The 15,876-nt window shown below is 35.0% G+C and overlaps 1 protein-coding gene across 1 annotated transcript; it reads right to left on the bottom strand.

Annotated features, from left to right (window-relative positions):
* Window positions 1-9,193: 9,193 nt before the first annotated feature.
* LOC104529388 (E3 ubiquitin-protein ligase MIB1-like) lies at window positions 9,194-15,785 on the bottom strand (the record flags this gene model as incomplete). Its single annotated transcript, XM_010173685.1, has 3 exons — window positions 9,194-9,345; window positions 11,804-12,001; window positions 15,678-15,785. Coding segments are annotated over 3 exons (458 nt in total), but the record flags the coding sequence as incomplete, so codon positions are not given.
* Window positions 15,786-15,876: the final 91 nt, after the last annotated feature.

Below are 15,876 nucleotides of genomic sequence, written 5' to 3' on the forward strand. Positions count from 1 at the left end.
ACTAAAAAAAAAAAAATTACCAACTTTAAAAAGAAAATCTAGTAAACAGTGTGATAGTGCAATGCTGACTTCTCAAGTAGGTCTAAGCAAAATTTTCTAGGTTCTTTATCTCAGATGTGCGTGAAAACAACCTACTTAAAAACTAGAATGTGACTGCTGTGATTCTAATGCTGCATTGCTGTTTCTCCTTGTAGTACTGTGCTAGCTCCTGCTACACTCTGATTTGCTCTCTATCAGCTGCACTAGGTTTTTGTCATGAGCTGCAGAAATTCTTACTTCCTCTGGTCTCAGCTTTCCTTACGACTATAATAGCATTTACTAATTGTTAAGCTTATTTCAAATTTACCTTCTAATGCTGTAAAGACAAAGCTTACTCTTTACGGTAACCCCAGTCAACTCCTGAAATGTAAATTAAGAAACCGTAAGCTATATCTGACAGCCCCTCAGAAATCAAACCCATACTGTACATATCAAATATTCAACTACCATTCCAAACCACGTCACACAGAGTCTGACAAAACAGGGTTAAACTTGGGATTTGTTTCTTTGAGGTGGTTTGGGGTTTTTTTAGTTGTCATAAATATTTCAAGTGTGGACAACATTTTGACTGAATCAGGTGAGTGCCAATTTAAAAAAACGAGAAAAGCTGCTTGCAGAAGTGTTGAATAGGTATTAGCTTTCACATGTGACCTTCGGCCTAACAATCCAAATCCTGTCACAGCAGTTAGAGCTTGTTTTCTTAATTCAATGTCATCATCTTTACGATAAGCAGGATCACTCGTGCCACATGCTGGTTTTTAAATTATTTATTTTTTTTAAACCACTCTGAACTACAGCAGAAATAAATATAAACCTGCAAAGAGTTTGCAGAATACCGCATGGGATACAAAAAGCATTGAAGTGGGATTGGGGAGGGTAGGAAAGTAAGTTTGTAACTGCCATATTAGATGAGTCTGTACTTCTCTTTAGGTCACTAGTTGCAAGCTGTACACCAGCATGGATATCTGCTAGAAGACCTGAGAGGAAGCTGAAGTTTTTACAGTGGAATACAACTACGAATTCCAAGAAAACACACTGCAAAGCTACCAGCGACTCAACTCTACACTCAAAACGTGGTCACTCGGAACAAACAGCAAGAGGCAAAAACCTGGAAAAGAACTTCTAATGTCCATGCCATCCCAGAACAATGAACTAGAACTGGCTTTTAAGCCACTGTGCAGGTAAATTGCATTGCAGAGTTCAGTTAGAATAGTAAGTTTATTTTCTACCATCAGTTAATCATAACATTGTTCTTCCAAAGAACTGTCAGCCTGAGTTTTATCTAATGATAGCAACAAAAAGCAGCAAAATACTTTTCAGGTTTATCTGACAGGTAGTCCAGCAACTCTATGTGTACCTGCTCAGAGTACATACTTCTTTATGTACCCATATGAACATACAATGCTATGGAATGTAAAGAAGTATGTATTTTTGGCAGGCACAGAACGACCAGTAAGAGGAAACTAAACAGCTGTTGGAAGAAACAGGTTTCCCTCTTGTTTGAATGACATTCATGTGACAAATTAACTTGCTAAGGGTCAGCTGGTATTGCCAAAATAACTCATACTCATTAGTAACAAATCACAAAACACTAAATTAAGTGACTATAAAAGTGGGTAAGAAGAACTGTTAACAGCTGATAAGCAGAACATTAGTTGTAAAAAAAGAATTCAAAACAAGGCTGGAAATGAACCCTTGAAATGCAGCGATTTAAGATTACAGCATAGCTGCAAAATTTATAATTACCAGTACTCCTCACTTAACAGATCCTAAACTAATCTTAAAAGATTGGTTATCAAAATGTAGCTCCTTAAAAACAAGCCATTGTTCTATTTATTAATCACAGCCAGTTCTGTGTACTTCAGATGGTAGTATTTAAATTTACAACTACCATAGAATAATTAATCCACAGGTTGCAAAGGTACAAGTAGAAACAGCTAAGAAATTAAAGCTGTGGTTTAGAGAAAAGGATAGCCAAAATGAGTATAACTTCTGCAATTTAATATATACACTTAAGTTAGAATTTTCTCCAAATCAGCACTTATTATGCTCACTGAGCTCTTCGATACAGAGTGCAGTGTCAGGTTTACACACAGAAAGTGACAATACAGAGATTTCTAGGCCGCAGCTGCTAGTCAGCGGATTAAAGCTATTGACAGATTCCTAAATGAAAACACAAATGACAACTACAACTGAGAAGGTAAGTTATCTTAAATACTATTATCAAATAAGCTTACTTTATTTTAAATCCAAATTTTAGAAAACTGGCTATGAAAATATTACTTTGTAGCATCCAGAAAATTTTAACAACTACATCAGAAATAGTCCTGCAGCAGTTTCAAGTTCTAAAAGTGGCATTAATTAAAATACACCAGCACATACCATCCCTAAGTAAAGACACTCAACATTAACTTCAGGAGCAAGGGAAAATATGAGGAAAGACCTCCTGGCTCATCAGTGCAGTTATTCCTAGTCACAACAGTAGCTTTCTAAACGCAGTTATTAAATAGGATACGTCCATGACAAGTAGGCACATTTGACCCAGATTAAAGATTTTAACTGTACTCCTGTGCTTACTAAAACATCTAGGAGAAAAAGAGATAAATAAAAAAGGCAATGCACAATTTTTAGACAGAGAATCTTATTTTTAAATGCTCGCATAATTGTCAAATAGCTAATACTATATATAGCCTGATATTTTTACTACCTGAAACTACAGAATAACATATACAAGAAGAAATTATCAGAACCATTTTCTTAAGTAAAATACTAGTATTTGTTTTAAAGCTATTTGTCTTACGAGCAGGTATTTTGGCATGAAGACTACAGTATCTTAACATCTAAATTAAAACCTGTTTTATAGTGGAAAACAAATCAAATTGCAGTAGCTTTTCTAAATGGAGCAATGTTACTGCATTTGATCATGCTCACAGAAGCAATTTGGTATTACCAACAGCTTCACAGAGGGGTTAATTGCTAAGCATTTACTTCTTTTTCTGACAAGTTCCTGTCCCTACCACCAATTGATTTGGCTTCCACTATATAATGAGACCAACTTTTTAATGGCTTAAATTTATTTTGAAAGGTTTCTGGTAACAATTCATCATGTTATGTTCTTTCTTGTCTTCTTGGTATAACATTGCAATGCTATTCCGAAACAAAATGACAGTTCAGAGTGATACAAAAGTTAAAATTATATGTTGACATTGCTTCCTGCTAGTTCATGTTAGCATATCTCTAAGAATACATATCCAGTCACTCTAAAATGTCACATCCATCACTTAGATCAGCTGTTCAATTTTAACTGAGCACACGTTGAACTTTGGGCATCTGCTGACACAGTTGTAACTCAAACATTTCAACTGTGTGACTGACAGGGATAACAGATGCTGACATTATCAAATGCTACACGGCTTTTTTTCCACGGCCGTTTTTTGTCCCGATATGGCCAGTACATGAAACTGTATTGCCATCCAAAAGCGCACTTGAGCAGCTGTATCTGTAAAACAGTTCCTGTATAACTGGTAAAAATAGAAACTAATTTTATAGCCATCTTTAATGCTTAAGTCCAAGTGACACACCTGCTATGTTTCTATTAGGATACATGGTGTTGGAAATATATTTACATAAATCTTCTCACCAGCATCAGACTGTGCAACAAACAGATGTAGACTATACTTGACATACTCAATTACTAGTGAACAGCTTCAACTAAGGTTGGCCCCTACTTGCCACTGCAGTCAAAGCTCAAAAAGAATTCAGCACACAACATAAAAATCCCACTGCAGTCAAAGCTCAAAAAGAATTCAGTACACAACATAAAATAGCTACGTGAGCATGCACAAATGTACTAAGGACCTTAATTTAGAAGAAATCAGATGCAACCCCAGATAATTCTTTGAAAGCTGTATTTTGCTGGCATTAAACTTTTTTACATATACAATCAGGGGAAAAAAAAAATAATTAAAAAATCCTACTATATTATATAATCCTTCCTAAAAAGTTAATACTAACCAGAGATATAGTAATGGAATTGAAAGCACTTGACATTTACACTTGTGCTAACCAACTACAGCATTAAAGCAGCTGCAAAAGGGAACCTGCCAGAAAATGAATGGGGGGGAGGATGGGGGGAGGGAAACTGAAACCTTTTTTCCCCAGTGAAGTTTAACATAAAGATGCAAGGGAGCTTTACGTTAGTAGAAATTGTAAGACTACACTTTCTGGTCACTACTCTAGAATTTCATTATTGCAGACAGAAAAAAAGTTAAAACTGTAACTATAATTTCATTTGAGACTCATCCAAAGAGCCTCAAAGAAATACTCGAGGAAGGAACAAACCTGGATACTGTACAGGCCTTTCTGGTACACAGTTTTCAATTTTGCCACCTCCAAATTAGTGAAGGAATTAAAATTTGTATTGACTAGAAACAGAACATGTAACACAGAAGAAAGCCACATGTTCTTTGTGAACTATTCAAGTACCTAAAAATGTGGTAATGAATTATAACCTTCCTACACTCCAATGCTTTGCTAAAGCTGGTAAAATGGAACCAAATCACCTCTTCAATGGATTTGGTCCCCTTCAACCAGCTGTAGCTATGCATTGATCACTGCAGGATTTCTCATATTTTTAAAACTGGACATTAAGTCTGCTCAGAGTAATTATGCAGTTCTCTCTTCAATTATTGTAGGCAGGTTTAAGATAGAAGGTAAATAAGGAATGTAGCAAATGCTGTATTACAAAATTTCAAAGTTGTATTTGTAAATAAACGGCTATTTACGGTGTTTAATATTCTGTCCACATTCAATGAAAATTGATCTCTTACAACATTTCTAAAGAAGATAGGTAAACAGCAAAATAAAACACATTTTCCAATGATTTATTGTCTCCTGTATTTTTCCTCAAGTCTGTTGCCTTTGTAACAGAACTGACCATAAAAAACCTTATTAGAAGGAAGCAATCATGAACAGTACTGGCAACGGAGCGAAAATCTGCTTTCTCTGAGCACCTCTCTTCCCATGCCACCCATTGCCTTTTTTTTTTTTTTTTCTTTTTTTTTTTAATTGCACAAGGGAGGAAACTCCACAGGGTAGGAACTGTATTTGCCATCTTGTACATGCTGGGCATATTATTTACTATTTAAAGGTAATAAATTTGTCACTGACCTCAACAGCTACAGGCTAATCTGTCGTCTAATTATAGGTCTGGTCATGGAGATTATATTCTTTCTCCAAATCAACTTGAACAAAAGTCTTCTTTCAAAGCATTTTCTGACATAATACTGAGGTTTTAAGGAGCCTGCTTTTTATGTACTCAGCTTTGACCTACACTTACTGTCAGAACTGCAAATACGAAAGAAAAATCCCTTTTACTGGCTTACAAAATAATTGTACAACTCTGATTGCCTCACAACTTGCCTCTGTGAGGACCTCCGCGACAGCACAGCACAAAAGTCCCCGAGATGCTCATTAACATGGAATACAGGTGAGAAATCCCCACCTCTCAAATACATTGCTAAAACCAGTTAGAAATTCCACTGCCAACCAGTTCAAACTATCTGCAAGTCTAAAAACAAGGAGAAATCTACTAAATAAGACAACCATCGGGGAAAAGTATAATTCCACTTTAAACCACAATCTCCTACTTGCTAGTTTATGAACACAAAGATGACTTACTCCTTGCCACTGGACAGCAATATGAAATCTGCATCTTACTCCGACATTTTAATTTTTTTATTTAAAGTCCACCAGAATTTACTGCTCTGAAGAACCAGTCATACGTATGTGCAAAGTCGAGTCAGCTGTAAAAGCAGCCTGTATTTAAGAGGCTAGCTGCAGCGTGAATAGAGCTCTCTCTGTAAGATACAATGCAGATCTAAAACTAACTGGGGCAACGGATATAAAATGCACCTACACTTCACAGTCATGTCTTCAGCTCAAAAATCTGAAGTCGCAGGTATGTGAATAGATCAAACATAACCGAGAGTTGATAACACAGAAAAAATAACCCATCTGTACAGTATTTTCAAATTTTACTCCCCTTTTTCCTGTCTGAACAAAGTCTGCCAAGCTTGGAGGTTCACAGTACTTTGAAAAAAAAGTCCAAAATAAATGCATTTAATATGACTGACTCAGTTAAAAATCATAAAAAAGAAACCATGTACTAAACAAAATCTTAACTTCTCCACACTTCAAATTTCTTTTTAGCTCTATCTCCCATGCACATGTTTAAAACTACCTACAACATGAACTGAGTAACACCCAGTCTATATTTCAACATTACACATTATCATGAAAACCGAAAGTTCTGTTTCTATACCAATTCACAAGGCATGAACAGAAGGAAATCATTAAAAGGGGAAATATTCCACTAAAAATAGGATGTTCTCCAAAACACATCGTACCTTGACTTCTGGAAAACACTGCCAAACTGTCATGGAAGATTAAGTGCTGAGAAATACCTAAGCTATTTGATATAAATTGCTATCTTTCTTATAATATTTATCTAATATTCAAATGTTTAAAATAGAATATAAGTATTACTTTTCACGTGAAAAATTTTAAACTTCCAAATGTTCTCCTCAGCACAGTTTTTTTTTTTGTTTCTTGGAGATCTATCTCCCTACTGTCAGTAAAGATCAGAACTCAAGCAAGAATCAGAATAGATTTTGCACTGAAAATAAAATTGGTTCTAAATACTTATTTGATACCTACTAAAAGAATTCTATAGAAATCTAGTTCACTTTACTGTAGTATTCATGCACTTAACGCATGCATTTATTTTATTATCAGTAACTAGGAAGCTGGATGTGGACTTTAATAATACTGACATACACAGTATTTTTTTTTATATAAATGTAGATATATATACACACACATGCATACAAGCTTATATGCATATATGAATACATGTTTAACGTTTATGAAATAGCATTTCTTTATATATTTATTTATTTGACCTTAGGGGCAATTTATAATGCACTGTATTCCATATAAGGCACCATAGCTTGAAGCCACAAAAATTCCAGTATAGGTTGAGCAGGAAAGCTTAGATTAGGGAAGACAGGTCCTTAAGTAAGGTTTCAAGCAGAATATATTCTGTACTGCTTGTGACCCATACCAGTTAGAAGCTAAAGTTCAGATGGTTTATTTTTAACAGTGTTTTAAATAGCTTGTGCTTAGTGCATTTAACAGATCAGTAAGATCCATTGTTCTATATCAGATTAGAAAAGCAAAATGGCAAATAAAAACCTTTTGGTTTCATTCAGAAAGAGGCCAGTGGTAGAACTACAGAATCAATAACAAAATAAATGACCATCACTAAAATCTTAAAGAAAATAAAACTTAACTCCTAAATGAATCAAATTATTATAATATTTTTTTCTGGCCAGGACAAAAAAAAAAATCAGAATAGATTTATTTTGGTTTTATTTTAATTAATTTCTTCCCAGGTTGATGTGTAAAATATCTAATGCTGTGAACAAATGAAACTACTGCTCTGTGATGGAGACAAGATTTGCTTTTTATATGCTTCAGAAGTGCTCAGATATAGCTGCAACTAAAAAAGTAAATATCTAACAGCTTTAGATATCTGTTTTAGATGCAAGTGAAAACCCATGTATGTGGGGGACCTACACTGGGTTCGAATCACTAATACAGGAAATATTTTAATAATCTTCCAGTAAAAGCTTTTATAAAGGAGACAAGACTCTGGGAAAAACTGCACTATGCCTCACATTCTGCCAACTGTCAAACAGACCCAGTCTGAAATACGATTTGGATCCCTCCATCAAAAAAAAGCCTGCAGCTCCTAAAACATTCACCCACAGAAAAAAATTCAGCATCCTTATGAAGAGCTTTTTTTCCCATGCACTTTCCCTGCATCTCACAAGAGCCCAAGGAAAGCATCGCAGAACAAAAAACCAACAAAAAATACCCCATCTAGGTAACTGGAGACAGGAAACAGTACTCCTGGCTAATGCTGTTCTGTAAACATGGAGAATTCACATTAAGTAAGTTACCAAATCAGACTTGAAAGAACCGTCTCCTCAATGCCAAAAATAAACTCCCTTCACTAGGTCCCTGACACGTTCTCGTACAGAACTTTTATAAGCACTGCAAAAAACTGTAAACATATTTATCGTTCCTATGAACAATTCCAACCACTACTTTTACTTTGTGAAGCAACTCCATTCTACATACACATAAACACTTATGTTTAATTTTTAATTATCAGTCTTGATACCTGTGTTCTAAGAGACTAACTCAGATTTTATTCCCATTCATTAATATACAGCCTTATTTGTTCAATATCACTCAACTGAAAAATAGCAGAATTTGGCAAAGTTAAGCAAGTAAACACATTTCTTATTTCATGTAAACTATACCAAATTCTCCACCACACTATTAACATACTGAAGTCTTGCTAGACTGACAGCTCTGAAGAATACCATTTATCCACAAAGTAATAAGCAACCAGCAATGCAGCAAGTTTTCCATTAAGTTCTATCTATGCATTATAGTTTTTGAAAGCTATCTTAACTGAAGATTGAATGTAGATGTATACTATGCAGCTAGCACAAAAAAAAATTATGCCTTAAAATGAACTTTTTCAGATAATCTGCTATATACACCCTGAAATAAGAAATTTCTTCTATACATACTTTTATGAAAAAAAAAATTAAGTGTTTCTTACACTGACGAATACAATTTAACGTAACAATCCTAAAATCACTTTATAACTGCATGGTACCTTTAATAATTATTCACACATATGTATTTCCAAAAACCTAAATCCCTTTCCAAATTCCAGTATCTGAGAAGGGAAACATTTTGACAAATCCTACCTTAAGATTTTACTAAATAACTTACTTATAAAAATGTTCATTGGCAAAATTTTACAGCCACCATATGATATTTCCCAGGGATTTGGAGTTACCTGAATACAGTGTTGAACTGACCAGACTAGTAGCTTCATTCTAGTAATTGCTTCCCAGGTATTAGAAAGACACATAGCTAAGCAACATAAAAGTTTAAGAAATAATTGCATGCAGGTTTAAGGATCTTCTGAAAGAATATCATAATTCTACCCTCCCATACACTTGTTTTCCTTTTACAAATGAAAAGATAGTCTTTATAAACAAATATTTACCTAGGGTTTCCTCTTAGTGCAGCGTGGTGCAGAGCGTTAAACCCATTATTGTTGGTGATAGTAACATCTGCTCCAGCTTCCAACAATACAGCAAGGATGTCATCACGCTTTTTACTTATTGCATCGTGAAGAGGAGTGTCACCTTCAGAATCCTAAAACCAGAAACAGCTTACATCAATTTTTACATGCGCCCACATTAAAGAAAAAAGATGCTTAAATATCACTAGGAAAACTGACGACACAAACACAAAGCAGCTCTTCAGACCTAGAAGTGTTGCTATACTGCACGGTTCAGAGCAAGCTACTTCCTGATCTTGTTCTGGGAGATTACTCTCCGGAGAGTAATCCCACCCAGGGCTCCAGTCTTCTGTGACTACACTTGCACCAGAACTCAGCATGCCTTGCATCTGACAGTACTGAAGACACTGGAGTAGACATCAACTTCTCTACGCCTCATGTCCAGATGGAGTTGATGCTTAAGGTACAATTTATGAGTCATAGGACAGCAACAAAAAGCAACGTAACAGACAGGAGACTAGCCAGGCAATTGGAAGACAGGGAACTGTGAGTGATGAAGGCCAGCAATTAAACACCTAAGAGACAGTACCAAAAAGACAGGGTGAAATAAAAGTATAAGCAAATCAAAATAAAATGCAGGCCAAGTAATAAACTGAAGCAGATCATTTTCCATGAAGCAAAGGCCAGTGTTATAAGCAATATTAAGCTTTGAAACTTGTTACGGCTAATACCAGATTACATTACACAAGGTACATTAAAATATTTCAATGCATAATTGAACAGGCAAAGAATTTAAATTTTTAGTTTGACATTCTATTTCTCAAATATCCCAAATAAGGGAAAAATACTTTTTATTCCTAGAAGCATTTTGTACATTACTTACTCAAGGACCCAAATGGTTGGACTGAAAAGGAATGCCCTAGACTAACAGTGAGAAAACACATCCATTTAAGCTTATTTGCTGCTATATAGGCAAACTCTCTAGATTTATGCTTCCAGTAAAATTCTAACACCATATAAGTCAGGAAGTCTTTTGTCACTGACACTGACTCAACTGCAAACTGACTAACACAGGAACTGAACATTTTAGCAATACACTAATATGAAAACACATCTTTACAGTGAGAATCAAAAACTGCCAAACAAAAAGTGCCAGAATATGGAAACACTTGAACCGGTGTGAAGCAGTTTGCTAAAACTAAATTATGTAGCTTTTATTTGGTTTAATTTATCATATTTCCTGAATATACTGTTTACAGACTAACATATGTTTCTGTTTACACAGTGAATTGGCTTGAGTAGTAGCAAAGTGCTGGCCAGTTAAATTCCAGTCATGCCTCAGTCTGACTCCCCTGTGCTTTCATCCACCAAATCAATCGCCTACTCGCTTTTGCACATCAGAGTTCCTCAGCACACGTGCAGGATCTGAAAATTCATTATTTTCAATGACAATTATGTTTCCCAGATGGAGTTTCGTAGCACCATTCTACTGAATTTTTCAATCCAAAAGACCAATAATTTTAAGTCAGACACACCCATTTTTATATATCATACATCATTAAATGACATACAGTCACCCTTTATTGGGCTCAACACACCTTATTATATCTACTGTTCAACAAATACTGAATAGGGCCTGGATGGATGTTAGCTGGCTAAAGCTCAACCTCAGCAAGATCAGGACAGTAGCTATAAAGCTAGATGGAAGCAGATACGTAAACAATCCCTCTATTCAGTAATTTCAAGAAAGTTTGCTCATCTTTTTTTATGTGGATATACAGCATAAAAAAAAAAAAAAAAATCACTGATTATTACATGACCAAACAAGGAGGTAAATGTGTTATTACTGCATATCTTGATTTGCCCAGGACATTACAGCTTTTTCTTTCTGTTGCAAACCTCTTCAAACTTACCCATTCGGATTTGTTTTACTAAAACACTTCATGCAGCTGCATTCAGCTCATACAGACTGTGGATGCCCGCTTATCTGACAGCAGGTTTCTACTCTACCTTCTCAACAGAAGGTTGCACTCATACTTCACAGCTTCCAACACATTCAATATAGATAAAACTCCCTGTGAAATTATGGTACTTGAGGCCCTATGCATGAGGGCTTTTTAGATAAAAGGCTGAACGTTTTTAAAAGACATTCTGGCTAAACAGTTCTATCAATGATAGATCAATTCTGAAAAAAGTTTTCTTTTAATGAAACATTCCACAGTACCATCAACCAAAAAATGCAAAGCTGTGCCTTGCAGAAGGAGCAAGCAGCTGTGGATTCGATAGAGGAGGAATAAATCTGGAGAGAAAGTTAACAATTACAGATAACTACAGTATGTGAAAACACCAATTAACATCAACTGGCTAGAATAAATCAGGTGCCTATCTAGTTGTCAAGAAAACAGATATAAAAGCATTTTTATCACAGCTGATCACACGTTGTGGTAGAGGTTGGGACAGATAACTTCACAAGGTCCATTCCTTTCAATCCTATTTTCCACTATTCTTCTATCACCTACATACAGCATCTACATACAGCGAATCATAAAATTCAGTAGCTAAAAAGTGAATCTATGCTAATATTGACTTTACCTGGAGACTAGGATGGCAGCCAAAGTCCAGTAAAGTCTTCACAACTTGCAGATGACCTTTGTTGACAGCAATATGAAGTGGAGTCTGCCTGCGTTTGTTGCGAGCATTCAAATCTGCGCTGCCTCGGTGCAAAACCTCTATCACAGCACCCTCGTCACCGAAGGCTGCATGATGGACAGCCCTGTCTCCATCTTTGTCCTGAAGGAGAAACATTAATTTCATCCACATTTCTTCTGCATTTAAACAATAAGATTAATTTAAACTGGACAACTGTGCATATTTGAGTCCTTTAAAGAGAAAGAAAAAATAGACAACCATGATACCATTCAAATACCTAATTAAATCAATTGCTCAAACCACAGCAATAGAGGCTGAAGAGTCTGTTCATATACAAACATACATATTCTATGACATATGATATTCCATACCACATACAATTATTGCCTTGAATCTACGTGTGATGTGTTGATTAGAAACTAATAGATTAATTTGGGTTTCTACTACAAAACAACCACTATCAAATAACCCCCCCAAAAAAACAAAACACCACCACCACCAAAAAACCCCCAAATAAAACCCAAGCCTCAAAACCCGGTAATCCAGTAGCTACACTCAGTAATCCAGGGCAGCCCTTCCTGTAACCAGGAAGCGTGGTATAAGACATGGTACCAAACCATGGTATAAGACAAGAGAATTGCCTTGTTCATACCATTAAGCTAATATTTATTAGGTTTTATCATATGTGTCTTAGTTTTCAGCTAATAAACCTCTTCCAAAGGAAGTTCTGGATTGATGCTAAAATTAATTAGATGTTCTGATTCTATGATGATGATTCATGGCATTAAAGCTCTGATTAAATTCAGTTTGTTTCAGTTTCATCCAAACTGAGAATTAAGGTATGAAAGTCATAAATTTGTCGGTTTGGGTTATTGGAACATCCACATCCATAAGAGTAGACTGTACTACATGAAACATTTTAAAATATTAACCAAGTGGTTTCAACGTTAATGACAGTATACAAAAGTTAAAAGTAAAATGGAAGGTATATAACAAGCTTCAATGAAATAACTTCCATAAGCTAGTTTCTAACTAAGTTTTTTTGTACAGTGGAATATTACTATGTATTTATAGGATTTAACTTTTACAATAGAGAAATACTGAAAATTATAAGGAGGAAAAAATCATGACTAATCAAGGGTGCACTGGATGTCTCTCGGGTAAGCTTAGTTTCTCTTATCAATTTGCTCCTCCTTCAGCAATGTCTTTTGAAAGCTATTTTTATTATGTGTAACACATTTCTAATATATTTTACATCAATGCAAAAATCAATAGTTTTTTTATGCATTCCAAATCAACTCACACTACAAAACTGTCTTCTAAGATAGCAGGATTTCTTCCCAGGCCCATCTAATACAGTCAAAAGAAGCCAAAGCTTGCCCATTTGGAAAGGGAAAGGATCAGAAAGCAGAACTACTCTGTATTTCTCATCTGGTTATAAAAATCATTACGAGCTGAAACTTTATGAAGACCACGACAGTAGTGTTAAACTGCTACAATATTTATATTTACAGAGAACTTCTTTAACAAAGTATGTGGCAATATATCTTTTCATATCTGCAGTCGGCAAAGTACACTAAGATACTTACTGATGAAACCTCATATCATTTATTAAATATTTTAGAGTTTTAACATATTCCAATTTTGAGACGCAAACACCTGATTTTATAAAATCTTAATATATAGAATTTCTACCTTTAATGAGTAGAGGTCAAAGAAAGCACGTACTTTTTTTTAGCTTAGCATCAAAACAAATAATCTCAGGAGCTAAATCCCACTGTGTAGTTTCTACACAATAGTACATTGATATATCTAGAAAAAGCTAGCAACTAATTAAGCATCTGTCCTAAGACTTACATTGAGATATAAATCTTAATATTAAAAGCACTATATTTCTATATATGTCAACAATATTGTCACTACTGTCAATATAATAACTGATATCCATTAATTTCTGCAGACTAGAAGGATATATATTTTTACTATATGATATCTACATCAGGCTTTTTGAGCTCTGTCAGTAATAAATTGTTTTCTGACTAAACAGAGGCCACTTATATGCAGCATTAAGCTGTCAGAGACATAAACACAGAGGAGACAACAGTATGAGGGCATCCCCACAAAACCTCATCATGAATGTCTATACTCTGCAGCAGTGACTTTAAGTGTAAATACATCAAATTTAGCTATAAAGAAGGCAAAGTAAGGATTTTTATCCATTGCTTCCATGCCACAGACCACAATAGCGAAGTACATGAACTAAATTTTGCTCTCTGCATAATGGGATGACTCTGCTGTGTCTTCACATCACTATTTTATAGACATCTGACATTTTTTAAAGCCTGAAACATGTAATCATTAATCTAATCATACTACATATCTGATTAATTTTATCGCAATTAATGCAATTACATATTTAACTAGGAATATCACCTTTATTTAAATAACTTAAAGTTACATGAAAAGGCTTGAAAGTTCAAATGAGAATACCTGGAAATATTTTTTTAATGCTAGTGTTACGATACTTCTGAAGCCTAAGCAAACATGAACTCTTAAAAATTCTACTGCTAGCCAATTACCAAGTGTATTATCTTGAAGCTGTTGAAGTAGTGCTTCTACTTCCCTCTCTAATGCTTCTAACCTTTCCTCATACCAGAGAAGAAAGTATCAGTCCACCACTTGATTAACATGGCAGCTTTGATCCCATAGTACAGATGAAAAGCAGCGTAGTCTAGTTTGTAACAGTATATGCTACGTACTGCAGTGAAAGCACTACTTACACAAGGAAGCTACTTCACAGAAATCAGACCACAGCAACTATGTACTGCATCAAATCTAAGCTATCTTTACCATTTAGCAGAAAACCTTTATAAAGTAATGGTGTATCTGTGAATACAAACATAATTTTAGTTCCAAGGATTACATCATTGCTTCATTTATGTGCCAACATATTATAATTTCTGTATATCAAATACAATATAAAGCCAAAAGCACAAGCATATGAAGTTATCTTTGTTATGCAAACAATGACTGGGCACACTATTAACTTCTAAGCATTCTATTAGGCTTTAGTTTATATTCTCAGTAAGATAAATTTGTCAGATCCTTCTTGTGCTTCATAAAATGAGCAAAGGCTGCAATATCAGTGCATTCCGTGGAGGTATGTAAATGAGGTAAAATCAATTCAAAATGCAAATAAACAGTATGCTGACAGATAATTTTTCTCACAAACAATAATTCTAAAAAACCTAAACAAACAAAAAAAAAATCTTTCCATTGTGGATGAAGTTAAAAAACCTCCAAAAACCTTGAAAAACTGGAAGCAGAGTTGTCAGTTCCTACCCAAAGACAGTGTTTATTACTTTCTGCTCAAACTTGTTTTAGTGAAGAATGGAAAATTTTCTCCTGACTGAACACTGCATATAAGAGGCATGGCAAGTGTCTGAGGTTGGAGATGCAGCACCTGACATTTTTCTTCTCTGAAGGCCACAGGCACTGTGCTAGCCTATTGCATTCTATTGTTGAAATGAAATCAAGTAAATAAAGGGCTTCATCCACTACAATCACAGTAGCTTACACAGCACTATTGTATCAGCATTATATTTCACTTAATTAGAGATGCTACAGAATTGGATATTTACCTTTTGTAATACTGTTAGTAGGGAGCTAATTTGGGAACGTAATCACAGTAAGAAAATTTTTTTCACTCTGTCTGGCGTTTAAAAAGAAGGCAACTCCAATAGAAATGCTATTTCTGTATGTAGCAAAGTTTAAAACTTAGGGAGACACAAAGTGTATTTTGAAATATTTAGGTTACCTCTGCTTCTACATCCACATTCTGTTTCAGAAGCAACTTCAAAATGTCGACATGGCCATTCTGACTAGCAGCTTGCATAGCTGTGTGTCCAGCACATTGTCCGTTCACCTGGAAGCATATCAATACTTTAGATAAATTGCAAGATACACACACATATCCAGGAGCCACTGCATCACAGAATCACAGAATGTCAGGGATT

The sequence above is a fragment of the Antrostomus carolinensis genome, unplaced genomic scaffold (genome assembly GCF_000700745.2).
Source record: "Antrostomus carolinensis isolate BGI_N321 unplaced genomic scaffold, ASM70074v2 scaffold33048, whole genome shotgun sequence".
NCBI classification, from domain to species: Eukaryota; Metazoa; Chordata; class Aves; order Caprimulgiformes; family Caprimulgidae; genus Antrostomus; species Antrostomus carolinensis.